This window comes from Bacillus rossius, chromosome 16 (genome assembly GCF_032445375.1).
Source record: "Bacillus rossius redtenbacheri isolate Brsri chromosome 16, Brsri_v3, whole genome shotgun sequence".
NCBI lineage: Eukaryota > Metazoa > Arthropoda > Insecta > Phasmatodea > Bacillidae > Bacillus > Bacillus rossius.
This window is the reverse complement of record NC_086343.1, coordinates 43,637,928-43,660,344: the sequence shown is the minus strand read 5'-3', so window position 1 is coordinate 43,660,344 and position 22,417 is coordinate 43,637,928. Positions and strand designations below refer to the sequence as shown.

At 37.8% G+C, this 22,417-nt stretch overlaps 1 protein-coding gene across 1 annotated transcript in view; it reads left to right on the top strand.

The window, feature by feature from the left end:
* The first annotated feature begins 1,869 nt into the window (after positions 1–1,869).
* The window catches only part of LOC134539901 (sodium channel protein Nach-like), a 72,682-nt gene continuing 52,134 nt past the window's right edge, over positions 1,870–22,417 (top strand). Inside the window, exons 1-4 of the mRNA XM_063382250.1 lie at positions 1,870–1,982; positions 7,798–8,004; positions 8,899–9,055; positions 10,993–11,033. Coding sequence (XP_063238320.1) covers positions 1,870–1,982; positions 7,798–8,004; positions 8,899–9,055; positions 10,993–11,033 — 518 coding nt within the window. The remainder of the gene's footprint in view (positions 1,983–7,797; positions 8,005–8,898; positions 9,056–10,992; positions 11,034–22,417) is intronic.

The window sequence follows — 22,417 nt, the reverse complement described above, 5'->3', positions numbered from 1 at the left end:
TTGCAGTGTCTGTAGAACTTTGTCCAGACGCTTGGCATTCTATTTTAAATACCTTTTTTTAGTTTTTTTAAAATAAATAACTGTTTAAGCTGCAACTTCAAAAGGCATATACTATTCTTAAGAAGTACTTAAACTATAAGTCGTTTAAATGTTTCCAACTTATTTTTACGTGATGTATCTGCAGCCGAAATTCGTCGGACAATATTAGACTTACTCTGTACACTCTACCGGCATACCAAATATTAAGGGTATATTTTGGAACAGCTATAGATAAATAAGTGTACATTCCACAATTTATTAGGGTTCCGCGGTCAGTAATAACCAGAAAAAAATCTTTCGGAAAAAGTATGTTACATTCTTAAATAACATACATATACTATTGAAGACAGAAACAATTTGCCTTAAATAATATTTTTTAAGAATTGTTTTTGTAACAGAAAAACAACCAAATCATTTAATTTTTAAAGTTAAAGTTATCAAAATAAAAATTATAAAATTGTTGGTTTCCTTACAGCGTGTGAATGTTTTTAATGGACTGGATATGTGATTTTGCATTACTAAACATTTGTCTCTAACCAATTATTGTTTGATAAGTTTTAATCAAACTTTTCTTAAATAAGTAAGCTTAAATAAGTCAATAAATGGTTGTGTTGAAAATTAATGTGAAAGTAAAAAAAAAAATATTTCACGAATTACGATTTTTCTTTTTACTTGTTTCAGAATGAAACAAGTAAAATGTAAAAATCGTAATTCGTGAAATATTTTTTTTTTACTTTTACATTAATTTTCAACACAACCATTTCTTGACTTATTTAAGCTTACGATTTAATAGAATATTTAAAAAAAATAATCTTGCTTAAAGGCAAACTAGTGAAGAAGAAATGGATATTTTTTAGAATGAAAATGCAAAATATCAGTAAACGTATCATGTAGCAGTTATGCTAAGGATTTCGTAAAGGAATAACACTCCAAATATCTCCATTTATACGGTTAAGGTGTTGCCAAGACAATTTTTTATGTAAGATATGACATATGGGATTTATTAACTAAAATGGAAATAAAAAGATTTAGTTTTACTAATTCCGAATTTTAACAATCAAAATGGAACACAAATAATATACATTAAATCGGAGAAAGGACAATATAAATTGTAGGGGGAAAAAACATTTTGGAGACTTTAGCCAACTATACACAATATTAAATTTCATTGGTGTGTCAAACAAGTTGTAAATACTTTATTTCCGACAGCTGTAAATGAACCCGGGCCATAAGGGTGAGAACGGACTGGGTAAATGACTGAATTTCCCAATGAAAAAAAAGCCTTTTGGGATCACACTTCAGTGAAGGGCACATCTGTGAGTAGAAACGAGACCTGGGAACCTATATAGTGATAGAGACTGCAGGATGATATGACAACCGTGTTATCTGGAGGACAATATCAGTGCTATGAGTGAGAGTACTTAAAGCGCATTGCTGTGAAAGGCTAAAGCTTTTTTCTGTGTACTGATAACCTAGGTGTTTTATGGTATTCAAGCTCTATTCCATCGAAAATAAGAACTATCTAGTTGAAAGCATGTAAACATGCCTTGGACAGAATAATGCCTTTTTTTGGGTTGTAGTATGGAGGGTTTTTGAGCAGTGTTAATCTAGTAGCTTCATGCTGGTGATTCCAATTTAGGTTTGCCATATTTTCCCGAAATACCTCAAAACAAATGCTGAAGGTTTTTCTTCCATGCACTCGGCTATCCGCGGTAGCGGGCCGGCCCTGATGTTGCAGGGTCGCCGGGCAGAGCGGCCACAGCGAGTGTCTCAGCAGGGGCAGAGCTCCGGCAGACATGCTGTGGGACTCCAGCGACTAGAGCGTGCCCCATGTCGTCCAGGGCGAGCAGAGAGCTGGCCAGCTGGTGCAAGGAGTTCTGCCTGGTCACCGCGCAGCACGGCTTCAAGTACCTGGCCTTGCCCCGGCAGAGCCTGCTCGAGAGGTACCACGAGCCCAGCTCCTGTTTGGCATCACCTCCTTGTTCATTGACTCTGCACACAGCTCCCATATAAGTAGGGACCGCAAAAATTCGCGGGTTCAATGACCTGTAGGATGAACTCCGTAGTTCTACGTACACTCGGTCAAATGTCACCCACTCATTGGCTGCTGTCTTGTGAGACGTCCCAACGTAGCAGCCTGTGATTCGATAAAGCTTTGGTCGGGTGTTTCTCATTGGCCCAGAGTCATCCAGGTGAGTTGTGAGCCAATACCAGAGGCAGCACTGAGGTATAACTATTTGTATTTTAGCCTATCGCGAAATGAATTCGCGAATTTTTCCGGTCTCTAGATATAAGTAATAATATAGGGTTCCTTGGAAAGTGTAAGCTAATTATACAAATCATTAATCATGTTCAGAGTTTATGAACTGAGGGTCCTTGCGTGTGTAATGTTTTGGAAGTGGGAAAACGAGAAAACGAAATATTTTTTGGAGGAATACACCTGGTTTGGGTAAGAAGCAGAAAAATGTTTTACGTTTATAAATCCACGTTTGTTGACAGCGGAATTGAATCGGCCTATTCGTGTTGAGATATTTTTTTTCTGAAGGGGAAAAAAACCTAACTTTCTTACTTGCATGATCGGGTTTTTAAAGATTAATTATAAATGCAATTACTTTATACCAGAAGAAAGGGTTCATACCTCACAGCAAATTTACTGACTTTGTTTATTCTCTTAGCATTATTTCCTTGGTGGCATTCACAATTTATTGGTATCTGTCATATACGTATAACCTATTAAGACATCACTGTATAAAAAACACTCTAATCTGATTTATGATATTATGTTTAGTGACATAACTCTGGGAAAATGCTGGGGTGGGTTTTACCAAACGTCTTGGCCGAGACCTTCAAACCTTCTTTCAACCACACCTGTTGTGTATTAGTTTTCGAAAAGACAATTATAATTTACTTAATATACTCCTTAGTAATATTGTCGCAGGGTTAAATTATTTAATTAAAAGTATAAGTCAAATAAATATATGTAATTAGAAGATAGGTATTATTGAATTTTGGGATCAATAAACTCTAAAATCAGTACTGAAAGTGGGGGGATGGGGGGTTTCCGTTAATCTTTCCTTAACTCTTTCTGCACTCGCTTGGCAAGAGGTATACGCTCATTATAAACAATGTTAAGTAACTTAATACTTATACTGCCTAGCTCTAAAGATCCAGTTTCTCATCTCATTCAGGAGGTCTGCAGAGAGATGAGAGCCAAAGGCTGGACATTAAAATAATCATTAACACAACATTTCTAACAACTAACATTTATATTATCTTTGAAAGATTTGTGCAATGGGAGTGCATGACTTGATGTAAGCTTTTGGACATACGCCATTGCTAAGCACTTTTCTGTAGAAGGAAACTAAAAAAAATACCCAAAAGACAAAAAAAAACACAAATTAAGCAAAACAATTGCTGTTGTCAACAGGATATAAACACCACATAATATTCCATAACAGGAATATGGTCAACAAACAAAGATAAACAATAAAAAATGGACTAAGAGAACGAAAAAAACCCCACAAATGATGATAGCACAAAAATATTGAACCCAAAAAAAATCAGCACAATAGTTGGAACAATACAAAAACACGACAAAACGAAAAGACAAAACAAACACAATAGTTTTCCAAAACAGAAGAAAACGAAAAAACCCACAAATGATGACATCACAAAAATAATGAACCCATAAAAATTCAGCACAACAGTTGAGACGAGTCAAAAAAACACGACAAAACGAAAAGACGAAACAAACACAATAGTTTTTCCAAAACAGAAACAAGCCACTTTTCGGGAACTGCTATCTGCTCCCGTCCTCAGGCAGAGACGCACATGGCATGAAAACACAAGTGCGAAACGTAGCTTGTTTCTTTTTTGGAAAAACTATTGTGTTTGTTTCGTCTTTTCGTTTTGTCGTACTTTTTTGTCTCGTCTCAACTGTTGTGCTGAATTTTTTTGGGTTCATTATTTTTGTGCTGTCATCATTTGTAGGTTTTTTTTTTCGTTCTCTTCTGTTTTGGAAAACTATTGTGTTTGTTTTGTCTTTTCGTTTTGTCGTGTTTTTGTCTTGTTCCAACTATTGTGCTGATTTTTTTTGGGTTCAATATTTTTGTGCTGTCATCATTCGTGGTTTTTTTTTTCGTTCTCTTAGTCCATTTTTTTTGTTTTTCTTTGTTTGTTGACCATATTCCTGTTATGGAATATTATGTGGTGTTTATATTCTGTTGACAACAGCAACTGTTTTGCTTAATTTGTGTTTTTTTTGTCTTTTGGGTATTTTTTAGTTTTCTTCTACAGAAAAAGTTCTTAGCATGGCGTACCTATGTCCAAAAGCTTACATCAATTCAACTAACATTTATTTAAATATAATAAAAACTAAAATTATAAACTGTTTCCAGTCATTCTTTACATAAAGAACAGTTTAAATTAGGGATATAAAATCTCTTCATCACTAACCCAGCTACATTTACCCTTACGACCAATGAACAAGAGAGTGTATCAAAACCTTTACTCACTATAACTTTTAGTAGCCTTAAAGTTAGCTTAAACGGTGTTACATTTCAACTTTCTCTTGATGACTTGTGTAACTGGTGGATCTTTTAGTTTCAAAGGGCTGAAAAAAGGAAAAAAAAAAAATGCGTGATTTCGTCTAGCTATAAGTTCCTCTATGTTTATTTAACTCTTAATTACTTTAACATTAAAATTATAATATTTTATAAATTTATTGACAAATATGTTAAAATTAGTCTATTAAATTATATAAAAATATATTACAATTACATCATTTAAAGAATGGGCCGGCCCTAATTAGAAAATTACCCTTAAGTTTCATTGGACATAATTTAAACAGAATCACAAACAATAAACAGGTTATGTTTTACAGTCCCAGAGTGCGCGCTTAGAGCAATTAAAGTCCCGAAAGAAAAATTTATGGTGTTCCGATCTTTTCAACTTGTGATTTAATGTTCATACAGAAGACATAAAAAAGCTGGAGGACTGGAGGTTTGACATTCGCTGGCCGAAGTTGAGTTGTTAATATGGCGTCAGGGCGCCTTAGTCGTCCTGTTTGCTGGAGGGAGGACTCGAGAGTGGTGTTAGGTCCGCATCAGGCCCTTGGACCCTGTCTGCGAACAAGCTAGAATCAAACATGATCAGAACTGGTTCACAGACAGTTAACAAAATAGGCAGAAAATGCCTACTAACAATGGTGATTGTGGTTTGGGGGAATAAGGTTTGTCTAAAACTCGCCATACAGGGAGATGGCTTCTAGCGTTAGCCAGGGTGTGGAGCTCACGGACATGTGGTTGTCGCGGACGTTTCCATGATTCAAAAAGATAGAAAATAATATGAAATATTATTAACGAAGCTTGACTATTTATACGAGGTATGCAGACTGACTAATTACTAATTACTAAAAAGTTGTAGGAACCACATCCCTTGCCTAGCTTATTACATATTTGAACCACGACCGGACTGAAGTCTTGATGTGCGGCTCGCCGACGATGAGGTGTGGTCCGTCTGCTCTCGTGGTGCGAAGTATTTTCGGGGCGGCAGTGACTCGCAATTAATAAAAAGAAGTCAATCAAAAGAAAGGGGGGAGACTTCGGCTTCCGGACCGAAAGGTTCCGAAAATTTCCTACGGGGTGGTCGAGAAATAATGACTTTGATATCTCGAAGTTTGTGGTACTGGCCGATGATGACACGACCTACTGGGGGGGGGGGGGGGTGTCTGAAACAAGGAGAGATCGACTCACACGAGGCGACTGCTAAAGCATTGGGCTTATGGAGGGGACTAGTGCAGTGCTCTGGTGGCCTGGGAATGAACTATGGGGCACTCTTTGTTGCGTGAGGCACCAGGGGGCAGGCGTTTAGTGGGTGTTCAAACACCCAGGGGGTGTAACTTCCAAATCGGCCACAAGAGGGCAGAGGCGGTGCCTTGCAGACCGATGGCGTGACCTCGAGGCAGGCCGGGTTGGTGACAGGCCAGTGATCTAGTCATGGTTCCCATAAAAGGCTGTTGGGGGTGGATGTAAAATGTGCTGAAGCCAGTGGGAAACTCCCTCGGCAGGGGCCCGAGGCTTGCCGGGGAGGTGGTTAAGATGAGCTGCGGGTGTGCCTGAAATCGCTCGCGTAAGACTGGCTCTCAGAAGAGATCCGAGAACACAGTGCCCTGGGAGAAAGCCGAAATAAGCTATCTTGATCACGGCTCGGGGAGAATTACAGGCGACGGGCATGCGCCAAGGCGGGGATAAGACAAGTGCACTTGCTGCGTTATTAGATGGTGGGCAAAATTAGATTTAGTGCTGGGAAAAGATTGGGGAGACTGGCCTGACAAATATTGAATGGGAGTGTACAGGAGGTGGAAAAGTCTAAGTTTTTTTAACTGCAAAAATGACTGGCGAAATTATTTTTCAAAATTTAAGATTTAGAATTGTTCCAAAAATGCTAATTGGCGGAACAGACACATTACCGTCTGCAACAGTTTTAAACTATAAAGACTCACTTCGACAAGGGTGTCCCATGTATCTACGATCCCCGTTATCTTCAAAGACTTCGAGTTCTTTATCATGGGCCACAGTCAATACAGTAAGGCCTTCATCTCAGACACCCAAACTCGTATCCCCGAGGCTCCCCCTTCCAGAAGGTTTTGGCCCGCCGTCCCCAAATACCGCAATCAGGGCACGGACTCTCTGAGTGGGACCCACGTAGCTCGCGCTCCGAGGGACAGTGCCCCTTGTCTGGCCATGGAGCGACCCAGAGACGTCAGCAGCTGAGCTCACACCACACAGTGGTACCTGCGGCGCCAGCAGAACCACAGTCCGCACCTGCCAAGAGCTCCCGTGCAGCAGCTGAGCTCACACCACACAGTGGTACCTGCGGCGCCAGCAGAACCACAGTCCGCACCTGCCAAGTGCAACTGTGGCGACACCCAACCAGCCTGCGCCGAGAAAGACAGAAATCTACAGGCAGCTATACAGAAAAATTCTGAAACATGACAATATTTCCCCATTTTCCGACTTCAAAGTTTGCTAGCTCAAAATAGGCAATATTTTTTTTCCCAACATGACATCAGTCCACAACTCATTTCTGTCATCTTCACTTTGCAAGTTGTTCAAAAGTAGCATGAAGCATGACAATGTAGTTTTTATGCTGAGTGATCCGAAAAAAATTATTATCGAAAACAGAACATTGAGATGGCACCTGATTCAGGTCATTTATGGGCACGAATACTGTTACGCCCTCATATTCATTTCATAATTTTCTCATCATTATTTAAGTGTCGGGAATATGAAATTAAGAGTTGGAAATGGTTTTCGATGATAAGTTGTCAGCACGATAAACATAGACAATCTGTAATGGCGCAGTGAATTAGTTGCCACTGCGAATAGAAACTCTGTGTAAGGCCAAACACACAAGTATTCTTTGGTGAAAGAAAAAGAAATTACAAAAAGAAGTCAAACCCCATGTTTTTTTGCAACATGTGCCTTATTTACACTAAAACCACTATTTCATCCCATTAATTGTCTTCTCCTTGCATTTAATTCCAATCTTTACATTGTTAAAGTCACTTGTCATTAAATAAATGAATTTTAATTAACTGGAACTTCGTTTGTATGCGAGAGGAAAGTAAAAAAATATTGTTTTCGGCTAACAGGTTTCAAAAGCACAGTTACACAGGAGGAGCTCTCCTTGTTACATTGCCGAATGGTCTGGCTCCCTCCAATGAGGTGTGATGTTGGTGAATAACCTTGGTTGTAGGATCGTGTGGCTGATGGTGCTGGTGACGGCCGGTCTCTCTGCGGGGTCCATGATGTGTGAGGCATGGCAGAAGAGCCAGGCCCACCCCACGCTCACGGCCATCGAGTCGGTCCACTTCCCCATATGGAACATGGACTTCCCCGGAGTATCGCTGTGCAGCGTCAACAAGGTGGACCGCGGAGCAGCGCTGCGCCTCGCCGGATCTCTGTGAGCATCTCCTGGCCAGTGTTGAAGCCCTGCTCGTTGAGCAGTAGTCTTGGCTATGTAGAGTCAACAAGGTGGACTGTGGCTCCTGGCCAGTGTTGATGCCCTTGCTCATTGAGCAGTGGTCTTGACTGTGTAGTCGACAATGTGGACTGCGGCTCCTGGCCAGGGTTGATGCCCTTGCTCGTTGAGAAGTGGTCTTGGCTGTGTAGAGTCATCAAGGTGGACTGCGGCTCCTGGCCAGTGTTGACGCCCTTGCTCATTGAGCAGTGGTCTTGACTGTGTAGAGTCAAAAAGGTGGACCGCGGCTCCTAGCCAGGGTTGATGCCCTTGCTCGTTGAGCAGTGGTCTTGGCTGAGTAGAGCCAACAAGGTGGACCGCGGCTCCTGGCCAGGGTTGATGCCCTTGCTCGTTGAAAAGTGGTCTTGGCTGTGTAGAGTCTTCAAGGTGAACCGTGGATCCTGGCCAGGGTTGAAGCCCTGCTCATTGGGCAGTGGTCTTGGCTGTGTGGCAGGGAAACTGCGAGTATCCGAGCACAGCCCTTCAGTTATAACCAGCTCTTCTTGAACATGAAGTACATTTATCAAACCCAAGTTTTTTATGAAAATAGTGGTATTTTTAAATCTGTTTTGTTTATAAAACTAATATCAAGAAAAAAACTAGTTTGCTTGTATTAGATGCCAATAAAGATTTCAAACCTGTAATCAATTATTAAAGGTAGAGTTATGAGAAAACCTGATGTTAGTTACCATTTGTGTCGAAACAAAACTAATTTTATTTTCTCAGCGAAGAGGTCAGGGCATAAAAGGTAAGTTAAGATGTACATTAGTAGAGTTTAGACAGCCAATACAATTCCACCGAAGTCAACTGCATAAAGCTTAATTTTTGTTTGTATAGGAAACTTCCGTCAGGACATTCCAGCGAGGAGGCCTACCTGGACCTCCAGCTCCTCAGTAGACTCATCCAGCCGTCCAAGGACCACGTGGCGAACCTCACGAGACTGCAGGTGCTCCTCACCTACAACAACCTCACCACAGACTCCGTCGCTAGAAGGGTACGAACAATTCATTTAGAATTCAAGAGCTCCGGAACATAGTAGCGCAAGACAAAGATTTTTGTGATTCGAGTTTCTGATACCAAACTATTACTTCAATGTTTTATAAATGAAATATATAAGTAACTAAAATCAAAAATTGTTTTTGAACCACACTACTATATTTCGGATCGACTAAATTGTTGCTCACTTTTCACTGCCATTAAGCGGACTCACTCCTTCACTCTAAGGCAAGTGATTATAAGTGAACAGACATCCTTACAAGCTAAACTAAACAAATAAAGTGGTTTTAAACATCAGACACATTAAAAACTCACATTCATTTAGAACCTCGAATTCTCCATACATGAGTTCGTTGATCCACCAAAGAACCAGTGCAATGGAGAAGGATAAGGTTTTCATTTTGCTGTGGCAACATAAGAGTTACTGTAAATATATGACCTGAGGAATTTGTTTAATCGAATGTTAAACTACAAGCAAATTATTATTAAACATGTAATAATATACATAAAAATATACTTCTTTTATTTATTATTTAATGAAAAATTATAATCAACTAGAAGACTTGCCACTTAGCGATTACAAACTCAATAATTAACAAATACTAATGTATAATCTTAATAAGAACCCATTACCCCAGCGATAGAATTCAGGTAGGCCTACACTTAATAACACAGCAACTTGACTAGTAAATATGAGCACAAAATGTAGGAATTCATTTGCCATAGTAGGTGATGTGGATCTATTACAAATTAAATGATTTCCATAACAAATTGCATACATATTATTTCCTTAATTTTACTTATGTAATGTTAATCCTTAAAAATTTATAAGGAGTGAAATATAATGAATGTAATATTAAAAGTAATACATGTGTTAATTAGTCCAATAATCTGTAACCGCAGTAAACCCTGAGGACATTGTTGGGTTTTTTAACATACTTACATTAAAAAAATCAAATTTAACTTCATGAAATCTTATTAGAAATTAAATATGTAAAATCTTAATTACCTATACTTCGAAAGCCCTAAATTTATTAAAAGTATCATTAATTAATTGCCAGCAGTGGTATTCATATAGATCACAAAGGTGTACGCACTGGTGCGGCATGTGGTAGCAATACACGGAACTGTACCGGGCATTTCCTTTCCCACAATTTATTTATGTATAGATGGTAAAAAATCCCAACACAAACATAAACAAATGAACATCTCAAAAAAATAAGTTACTTACATGCACTAAGACATCCTTTTCTCCTCAAATAAAATTTACATTTACCATTAACAGACGATAACTTATTTTGCTAACCCTTATTTTACCAATAAGACCACTCATCAGCCATGTGCAAGGTCACGGCAACTGCTGACTGTATGACGATCGTCACATGTTCGGAGCGTTAAGGCGATTGGTGCATGGAAAACACTACGACAAAACCAATTTAAGTGTACATATTTATTTTTGATGCTTCTTTTTAATACATAATATACCTAGGATATTTTTAATAAACTTTTTTTTACTGAGTTATGTCATTTTAAATGCATTTATTTTAATTCCAAGCCAGAATTATTTAGAAAACACATAATTATGTTAAACTTAAGTATAGTTCAAGAAACGAGTGTACGAATAGGTTTCTGCACCTATAAAAGTAAGAAAAAAAATTTTCATCATCAAAATTACAGTTTAATATTGACAATTTCCATTGATCACTGCTGGACTACTTCAGGAGCGATTTAAAGAATAAATATAATGAAAATGAAAACATAATTGGCAGAACACTATTGAGTTATGTATATATTTTCATATCCTTTTGTTTTTGATACGATCCGACTCAAAACACGTCCTCTGGAGTGACAGTTATAGTGCTGCGTGTAAAACTCTCGCTGCCGGGAAGAATGTCTCCACGACGTGGCGCTGAGGGCGCCGCTTGCCGGAACCAGGTGGTCCGGCGGAGCTCGGGCCGGCTGGCCGCTGCCTGCGGGTGAGGAGGGGGAATAATGGGGTGTAGAGGGAGGACGAGAGAGGAGGCCGAAGAAACGAAGGGTCTGTCAAGGTCGCGCTCATGGAGCTAATATACAGTAATACATCTGGAGAGGACAAGGGAAGGCCAGCAGAGGATGCGAGGTGAAGCCGGGTATCGGCGTTTGTTCCCTGCTTCCTACGCTGGAAGAAAACGAACACGAGCCAAACTTGCCTCGCGCGGCCGAAAAATCCTCCAAACTAAACTCGCAACAGCTCCGAAACTATCAAAACAATCAAACTGAAAATTTTACTGGAGTATCTGTAAACATTTTTCACCACATCGCTTTAATATTTTTTTCGAAACATGAATGCTTTCATTTATAAAAATTAAATACCTATTTACTGCCAAATTTTTTTGTGATTACGTAGAGTAAATTACATCGAGGAAAAATTTTTGTTTGCAATTATAAGTGGGGGAAACCAGCGTATGAAATAAGGAAGAAGCCTGAAATTTTATTTATATACCCTTTTTGATGCATTCAACCCCATACTTTTATATTTACAGAGAGTTGATGCGGGAATAATGTTTCAGTGGGTAACACTACCGACATATGTCTTCGGAACGCACTTCTTTTTGATATTATACGTCTCAAAATTTATAATTATATACACAACATTTATAAAAACGAATTCTTACCTCAATTAATCTATTACAAACCTCTTGTAATATACATGTATTAGTAGAAGTTAGAAGTCTTTTCAATATCATGTTCATGTTCCAGTCTACTTACTCAACCAACGTAACATGCAAACCTTAGCTAAACACTGGTAGAGAATTGTTTGTAATAACTGTAATGCTATGCATATACTGACAATGTAAGAAACTTTCAATTTCATTAATTGTTTGCATAAGAATAAATAATTTTAAAAAAATCATAGAATAGGCCTTTATAGACTGAAAACCTTTCACGTACTTAGTTTCAAGTCGCGTACATAAAAGTTTTTTAATATATATAATTACCAAATATTGTTGAATATATTTAACATTTTTATACATGTTACAACACACATATAATAACAAACCTATATAGTATATAAAAAGACAAACGCCAAAGTTTTGTATTTCTTTTCTCTGTGTGAATAAAATAACAGTTCTTAACGTAGTTGCTAATACTGTACTATATTTCTAAAAAAAATTACGAAAACCCCTGACATCGTCACCATAACAATGATAAATTTGCAAAATAATTAAGGCACATCTTTTAATGCTACGAAGCACACTCTTAAGAGAAATGTTTTAAACTTATGTTGGGATGTAACTAATATCTTAAAAGCATTGTGAAACCGTTACTTCGAAGGAAACCTTAATATACCGAACACCATACCATCCTTTAATCGAGTACGATTTTCGCTTCTTAAGACCCATTTGTCTTCAAAATGCACTGTACTGTGTAAGTAATAAATCAGTCTTAAAATCAGTTAATTATTTTGTCTTCCTATTTCGTATTCTAATTGAGATAAATATCAGATAAGTATGTGTTACTTGTATCACGACATCAAGGTATTATTTATCAGTAATTAATATTTCATTTTATTTTTTTTGTTAACTAATGTGCATAGGGCAGTGCACTAGACATCACTACCTGTGTGTAGTGTTGCGTTACACTTTTTAACGCATTAGAGTTTACATAAAATGATAAATCCAAAATTTTGTTTAAAAGTATAAATATCAGCGATCAATTTAATTAATGTCCAGTATAACACAGTCAGTAAAACATTCGGAAATATGTATAGAACCAGTTAACCTAAATATTTGTTAACAGTTAAACTGAATTAAGATGTGTTAGAGTGTTTTTTTTTCTCTCCATATATTAGAGGTATGGGACATCAAAATACGCATCTGTCGCCCATTTACTTTAAATACAGAATTATAAACTACATATTGTGAAAACATTCTGCAGCAGTTTTTGCTGAACGGAAAAACACGGATGAGAAGACAGGCGAAATGTGTTTGGTAAGTGATGTTTCGTCAAATGAAATGGAACTGGACAGTGCTTATCAGAATGAAATTACAGAACTACTTTTGTGCAAGGAAATGTATTTTGCAAAGACATTTCAAGAGAAATCACCTTTAAATGAAATAGATCTTGCTGACATGGAAGAAATAGACTTAGATTTAGAGGCCAGGCCCCTTTCAAGTGACGAAATTTCTCTTGAAGGGCTGAAATATGTTTCTGGCTATATAGCTCACCGTTTCAGAAATAAATATCCTGACCTTGGCACTACGGATTTCAATTCGGAGGACGATAGCTGGATACATGTACAATCAAAGGGTAACTTAAAATATCCCACTAATGAATTTTTTGAATTAATAAAGATCGCTGAAATGTGTTTTGATAATGTTCATGGCAACAATTTGTGCAAAATAGAGCGGATTTTTGAATCACTGACTAAAATTATTTGCGGAACTACTGAAAATAAATATCCAGAAGAAGTTATATACTGTTTTGTCAGGACAAGAACGTATATGCGTATCAAGTATTTGAACATGAAATATTTTAACGAACAAGACCAAAAACGCAAAGAACGAAATAAGATGAGGAAAACTACCCTCTAAGATTTTTCAGTGTGATAGTGTCCACTTTCCTTTACCATAATATGTATGTTCATAATTTATTTACGATGTTTTTTAATTACTATATTTAAGAAAAGCATTTGTTGTGAATATCGCAGCAATTATGTAGGGCTTAAGGTATTTATTGTATTCCAAATATTGAGTATGTCATTTTTTTTGCCTTTATTAAAAATAATATATATGTTAACAATGTAACAAAATTGCGATATTTTTGTATTGCTATTGCAATTTCGTTTCTTGTAAACATTATTGTAGACTTTTTCATATTGATATTAAATTTGCTATAGGGTTTTTTGTATTTTAATTTTACAGTTATAAGATTTTTTATATGTTGTTTACTGTTTACAAACATTTGAAAAATATTTCCTTAACCATATTTCCATTTACATGGCAATAGTCTTGTTAGATTTCGGGTAACTCTTCTACATGGATGATAATATGGTGCGACATCTAAAACATATCACACCACCTTTACATAACTATAGAACTAAGAGGTGTTTTCTTTACATAATATTAAAGCAGAATGTTTCCTTGTGACATAGGTGATTTAGAATCTCCATTTATCTAGAAAAATGGGCTTTCAGAATGTTTTTTAACACACAGTGTTTCGGAAGGTTTTTGAAGAAAACAATTGACTACCCGTTTTATTTTTTTGCAGCTGAATTCGGGCACGTGCATGAAATATAATTAATCCGTAGGAAGCGCAATGGTTTAAAGTATTGATGTTGAAGATTTGAAAAGATTTATTGAAATAGTGTGAGAGAACGAGCGAGTTGAGTGAGAAGATGTGCGGGAGTGGAGAGGTTAGCTCTCAGCCACATGTGCGCAGTTGCGGACAAAAAAATAATCCATTCCGCCTCCCCATGGCGAAGGATGAGTGAAAGAGAAACCTGCTAAACCTTCCCCTCCTCCGGGCACGATAGAACCGTATCGGCTGTGTGTTAGAGGGAGAGCGAGATACAACCTTCGAGGTTCTGTTAGTTACCGCTAGATGGCAGGCCGCAGAGCGACCACCAGCGACACCCTTCCCGTCTGAAGGCCATATCGCCACTGACGAGCTGGAACTAAGCTCCTGACCTCCCTACATAGTAACGGTCACCCACATAGGCATCTAGACTTTTTAGTGGTCATATCATACGAAATTCATTGTTTTCGGGCCTGTGACAGTTTTTTACCGTGCACCAATCGCCTTAAGTCATCACCTGCCTTCCAGTCTGGCCAACAACTTCTTTGGTTCTGCCATCCACCGCTAGATAGTAGCACGGTCCTGGTCGCGTGCTCACGGCTGCAGACTTGCTCACAGACCACGCAACGTGTCTGAAAAAACTCACAATATTTATTTTAAAACAATACTACTCTGTTCCCTTGTAACTGGAATTTCTCTTAAATTGTCTAACTTTTTCTCTTGATCTCTGGGTGACTGATATCATTTCTCTCGACTCCTGTATCACATAACCTTAAAATGACTTTATCTCGATAGCGTAGGCCTAACGTCTCTAAATGACCACAAAAAAAAAGTCTTTTTAGAAACCCAAATTTAAAACTAATAAAATTTTGATTTAAAACTGTCTTAACATAATGGCTTATTGTTATTAAAATTACTTAAATTAAGCTCACTATGTATGCAAATCAAAACTATACAAAACTTAAAGCTAAGGATCTAAAAATAAATTTAAGGTACGAAATTAAAATTAAACTCTTAATTACTGTGTGATTTCCCATCTTTCTAACTGTACCCCTTTTTCAACTTCAACATTAACATCATATACCGTAAAATATTTAATTATAAATAAATCTATTACTACGATCTGACTTTGTTATCTTCATAACTATCTTTCCATCTCTTGCTAAAACCCAGATAAATTTGTCACAAACCTCAATGATGTAGAACCAGTAAACACATAGACTTTTAATATGTACGATCACATATTCCACTGTAACCTCACCGGCAGATGATCACCTGTTAGCTTACCACAACATCTAACCTCTTAAATACTATGTAAAAACTATAAACTCATAAATCTTAAATAAATACTAGTTAAACATCCACTAGAAAATTAAAACTACAAATTGCCTCTACCAATAGTCAAGCAGGGTTTTTAAAGAAAAATAATCTAATGAGGTAATTATTTAAAACGTAAAAGGTGCACTTATCAATAAATTCCATAAAATAACAGGGGGAAATGTTCATTCAGTGTATAAAAATTCCTGTGTTAGATCTACTCGCAAAAGTAAATATTCAATTACCCCATTTAGGATGCTTCCTAAGGATTTTTAAACACTTAAAAATTAAGTACTAAATTTAACTAAAAATAAATTAACATTGCTTCAAAAACAAATTATATTTAGATAAAAATAAATTTCTAAACCTAAAAATAGTCTTCTATAATTCCAAAATATACTGAGCATTAATTATTACAGATTATTAAACAAATAGACCATTATTCACAATCCATAAATAAAAACAAATAGAGAGCGAGAGAGAGCGTCAAAAACACTATCCTTATTCCTACAACCAGCTCTTAGACTAATCTTACACCTCAATTAAAAGTACCTCTTTAATAAACTTGTCTCGTACTCACATGGTTTGTGACAAGTTCCTATTCCTCGAGTTCAACATTTAACTTGGTCCATTTCTTGCCCTTGGCATCATCTAAATATCTAACTCAAAACTTCTAGAAACGAAGGGGCATAGAGCCCACCCAGTGTGTCTAAGTACATCGATATCCTATTCTACTCGTTCCTACAGGAGAGAGCTATAGCCTAACTTGAATCTCGTGACTCGTTACCACGGGGGAGAGGCATGGTCTACTCCCAAGTGAGCCCTAAAACATTACATCTCTACTCCCAAACTTGTTTCCACTGTTGAGCATAGTCCCCCCGGATGATGAATAACTAACCACTCGCGGTCGCTTGAAAACCATCCACACACATACGTGTCTACCAGAACATTCCAGGGTTGTTGAACACAAATCTCACAAACAGCTAACCAGGACAGCTGAGCAAGCTACCACCTCCACCTAGACGAGTGGCCACATCGCGCGGCCTGTTGCGACAGCGCGCCCCAGTAACCATGGTCAGAGACTGCGCAAGATACGCAGCTGAACAAACAAACCACAAAATAATGTGTCTAATATGCAAGCCAGCAGCACATAGAATCAGCCCCATTCCCCGATAACTCGCTCATGTCACACGTGCAGCATGTGAACAGAGCAGCAAGCCCAGAGTCCCAACAGTAAAGTCCTACAATTTGACTTCAAAAACCCTACACAATTCAGAACCATTGAAACCTGCTTGTTCGACCCCGGTCTCAAGTCCACTCGCATCGCGGTGTTCACATCTAGTGCCACCTCCGGACTTGCACTATGCCTGATTCCCCGCTGTCTCAAACTGCTTGCTCGGCCTCGCTCTGTCTTCTCGCATTGTGGTGCTCACGTATCGTGCTACTTTATGACTAGCTCGGTGCCCGTTTCTCCGATTACCCAGCCTGCTTGCTCGGCCCCCGTCTCAAGTATACTCGCATGGCGGTGTTCATGTCTCCTGCCACCCATTGACTAGCTCAGACTAGCAATGTGCCTGGCTCCCCACCCATCTAACCTGCTTCCCCGGCCTCGGTCTCAAGTCTCCCTTGTCACGTGTTGAGCATATTTCGTGTCACCTTCTGGCAAGCTCGGTGCCTGGCTCCCCACTGACCCATACTACTGGCTCGGCCCTGGTGTCCAGTTCCCTCACCACGCGGCGCTCACGTCTTGTGCCACCTCCTGACTTCACACCGCGCATGCGCGGGTAGCATTCCTAGCTTTTCCAGTCTACCTGATAAACATGTTCACATATGCCCAAATGTTCACAACCAATTCAAACATTAATTTCTGAGCCATTTCTCTAATATAAATATTCTATATAATATTAAATAGGTACTAGATATATTAATTATAAGACATATTCAATCATAGTGTCATGAACTGTGGAGGCAAGTGTGCGATACCTGCCAGTTACCTGAGCAGTCGAGCGACCCCGCATGGCCACTGATGTCACGCTTGACTATAGTGCCCGGGCCTCGCCACCCCTCCAGCCCCACACACTACTACCTTGGCGCTGTTATCTATCCTGTAGCGGCCTCATGCCCACCGCTTGGATTGGCGTGAATGAGGCGACATTTTTGTGGATGCTTAAAGCGTCGTGTCAGCCCGTGATGATGCGTCATGTCATAACTGCTTCAATCATATCCAGAAAGACTGCCAAGGGTATAAAGACTTTAATTTTTGAACATACGTTTTTGTGTGTTGATGATTTGTGATCAGACTTTCAGTATGGAAATATTACTAGTATTAAAAATTGTATAAAAATGAATTGGTCTATCCTCCAGTAACAATGCCATAATAAAAGTACACCAAAATACTATAAGTCCGGGATTTATGTATGGCTGGGAAACCTAGAGATTGACGAAGGAAAAATACTATTTATCCTTTAAAAGTAACGTACAAGATCTATTATATTGTCTTGCAAAACCGAGAATGTTGTAGACTATATTACAACGAGATGTGAGATCTGATACAGCACTTACCCAAGCACTGCTGAAGGTGCTGCATTGCATTATATTTTATTCAATGCTTTTTATTTACATTATTCTCAGTGTTGCCAGCTGAATACCACGGGGAAGTTTACCGCACTTTATTTACCGAATGCTATTTAAAGCTATATCATAACTGTAAGATGAATAGAAAATACTAATAAAATGTTCTTGCAGAAATTAAGAATTAAATTATTAATAAAAGCCACCAAATTTTATTTTACTAAAAGTCGAGCCATATTATTGCTTATATGGGCATGGAACATAGGTGCAAATAGGCCACCTTCATAAAACGTTGTGACTTTTTAAAATGGTTATAGTCAGGGGCGCAACAACAGGGGGGGGGGGCAAGGGTATTTTGCCCCACCCCCCCCTCTGAAACCTTGAAGTGGGGGCAAACGGGGGCAAAAAAAGTGCTGTGTAATCAATTTTTAGATAGTAAAACTGCTTAAATAGCACCATTTTCCACCTTGAAATACAAATTTTCCCGGGGGAGGACCCCCGGACCACCCGCTTCAATAGGGGGGATCGATGATTCTCTATAAAAAGGTATATTGCCCCCCCCCCCCCCCCCCCATTTGGAAATTTAGTTGTTGCGCCCCTAGTTATAGTCATAGGGGTTACTAAACCAAAGTTTATAAAAAAATTTAGTTTCATTTGTAAGTAGTGTTTGCATAAGGTAACTGTAGACAGATGGACACTTCTAGGTGATAAAATTATTAATATAAATATTTTATTTCCTTCAGAAAATTTTTATAATTAAATCTTACATTAAACATTTCCCATTTGTGATATTAATTTTCAGGATTTAAAAAAATGCACTAAAGAGAATAAAGTTGGGTTTCAAAATTATTTCCTTACGACTTAACTGTATAGGGGAGAGTGGGCCAGAGTGAGACATGGGGTACAATGAGACATGTCTTTTAACTCCAACTATTATCAAACGGAAATTTGTTTCAATATTTCCCATGTTGGTACCCCTCATGAGCAACATTTTGATTGTTTTTTAATGTAGATGACACCTGATACTAACCAGATATTTTAAAGTGTTGGTTTTCAGGTAAGAAAAGAAATATTTTCTTTCCTTAGTTTATTATTTTTCATACTTATATTTGTTGTTATATGTTACTTATTAATACATTAACTTAATGTGCACATATTGAGGAATAATTAATGGAGTCACAGACATGCTGGTTATTATAGGTTAGGATTTTCAATTCATAGATATGTGTGCAGTAGTGTGGGGCACAATGAGACACAACAAAATGGGGCACAGTGAGACATGTCTCACTGTACCCCATGCTTGCAAATTTTAGAGTTAGCTTCCGTTTCGGGAACATCCAGCCCCCATTGGATATTGCTAATTTTTAGAAGACTAGGTATATGAAAAAAAGGTTCTTGGTTACGTTATGCAATTTTAACTGTTAAATATTTATTATTACACAAAAATGTCCTTTTTTGTTAGATAGGCATATATATTCTTTAAAATAACAAAGCAAAATTAACATCAAATTACTTGATACCTAATTTCAAGTTACATTAATTATCAAACTTACATATCCATTTAATCTATTTTATTTTTATAAAGGTTAAAAAAATGGGTTTTCAGTCATAACACGCAACTGGAAGAGAAAAACAACTATTGGAACATTTAAAGAAGATGACATGAGGGCAGCTGTAGAACTTGTGGAGGAAGGCTTGTCAGTGCGAAAAGCTGCAAAACCTAAAGGTTTAGCTTTTCAGACACTTCACAGGTGAGGCTTAGTTATATGAGATTCAGGCCTACTTATGGTTTATAAAATATGTCTTTCCCAACAAAATTGTTTCGTGTTTTACGTATGTGAGAAAAAAGATGAATAATCCTGAAATGGCTAACGTGAGGATGTGTCCCAAGTACAACAGTCGCCAAGTGTTTACCACTAAACAAGAACGCGAGTTGAAAGATTATCTGTTAACTTGTTCAGCTATGTGTTATGGCCTGAGTTTGATGAACTGCAGAGAATTAGCATTTGAAAAGGCATCAAGAAATGGTATTGATTGTCCCGAAACATGGGAAATCCAAGAGAAAGCTGGAATAGAGTGGGTCCGCGGTTTTTGGAAGAGGCATACAAACTTATCCCTAAGGCAGCCAGAAGCTTGCAGTTTGTCACGTGCTACGTCATTTAATAAACACAATGTGGGGCTGTTTTTCGATAAATTTGAGACTGTGCTTAAACGATCTGACCACTTCTCAAATGGATTGCGTATTTTCAATCTTGATGAAACTGGTTGCAGCACTGTTCAACAACCAACCAAAATCATTGCAGGAAAAGGAGTGAAGCAAGTTGCAAAAGTAACAAGTGGCGAGAAAGGCAGCCTGTTACATTGTCATCATGTTATATTGTCAACGCATCAGGGAATGCTCTTCCTCCAGTCATTAGCTTCCCAAGAGTGCATTTGAAGGAACATATGTTTCGTGGTGCCCCCACTGGAAGTCTTGGCCTTGCAACACAGTCAGGATGGATGAATGGTGAACTCTTTGTAGAAGTTTTGCACCATTTTGTGAAGCACTCATTTTCCTCGCTAGAAAATCCCGGTGTTTTGATATTGGACAGTCACGATAGCCACTTAAGGATAGAGGCTATTGAGTTAGCCAAGGAAAATGGGGTAAAAATTTTTAACAATTCCTCCTCACTGCAGTAATCGCCTTTAACCACTGGATGTATCAGTGTTTGCGGTTTTCAAATCCTTCTATAATGCTTCGGTTGACTCGTGGATGATGAGAAACCCTGGAAAAACAGTTTCGATATATGATGTGGCAATTTTTATTTATGAAGCACACGAAAAATCAATGAGGCCTGACAAACATCACATCTGGAATCCGCAAAACAGGGATTTTCCCTTTTAACAGGAATGTGTTTTCAGAGCAATATTTTTTGACAAATGCTGTGACTGACAGGGAAATAGTCCTACACCAGAAGCTACGAGACCATGCAGTAGTAAAGACAGTCCAATCCACAATTCAATGGTAAAGATTGGAGATGGACATTCTGAAGAAAATTGCTTGACACATAGTTACATAAGCCCAGTAAACATACATAACTATCCCAAAGCAGGAAAGAGATTGGAGTCTGCTACTTAAACGAAAAAGGGAAGATCTTTCATTCCAACTGACACACCAAAAAAAAAAAAAAAACTTTCTCTTCAATACCAATACAAAATGAACAGCAAGAGAGGTCTGTTCAAGAAGTCTAACCCTATAAAAATGAAATTCACTGAGATTTCAAATGAAGATGAAGAGTTTTCTGAATCTTACTTTTCTTCAGACAATGAAGAAATACAACTTCAATTATACGACCAACTTGCGAGGAAGCCTAAAGAAGGTGACTTTGTCCTGGTAGAGTTTACAGGAAAAAACACAAAATTTTACATTGGGGGGGTGCTACGAGAAATAGACGACATTGCGTATTAGGAAGTCAAGTTCCTGAGAAAAAGTGAAAAAAATGTGGAGGAAGTTTTTTTACCCAGATGTTCCAGCTATTGCATCAGTTGCTGCAAAAGACATTAGAGCATTATTGCCTGTTCCTTCTGAACATGGAAAAACCAAAAGACAAAAGTCATATCTCAAATTTTGTGTAGATTTTGGACGGCAGAATGTTCTATAATATAATATATGTTGAAGTGCAGTGATTGTTGTTAGGTAAATCTGATGTTGTAAAGCGTATTCAGTTTGTCTCACTGTAGACCACTGTCTGTCTCACTGTGGAACATCCGTAAGGTACAGTGAGAAATTTGATATGTAATGAAGAATTGCATTTTCTAAGAAAAGGTCTCATATATTACGGAATTTATAGTTTGCAATGATAAAGAGCATTAATCAGGCTATTTTTTGGTATAAGATGTCTTTAAATGTAGAAAAGTAAACAGTGATTTCAAATAAAACATTTTGTGTCTCACTCTGGCCCACCCTTCCCTATGTTATTCCTCAGAGTTAACAACAATATTAAATTTATACCTATTTATTATTTTTTCACTATCCCATTTCATATTTTGTGATGCATAAACGTTTCACTAATTATTTTATGTTTATGCAGATAATGTTATGAACATAAATTTAGGGTGCAAAACACAAAACTCAAATATGCATTGTGGTTGCATTTTTATAAATGTGCAGGTGATGCCATCTTGTGACCGAATGTTGGTGAAATGTAGCTTCAAA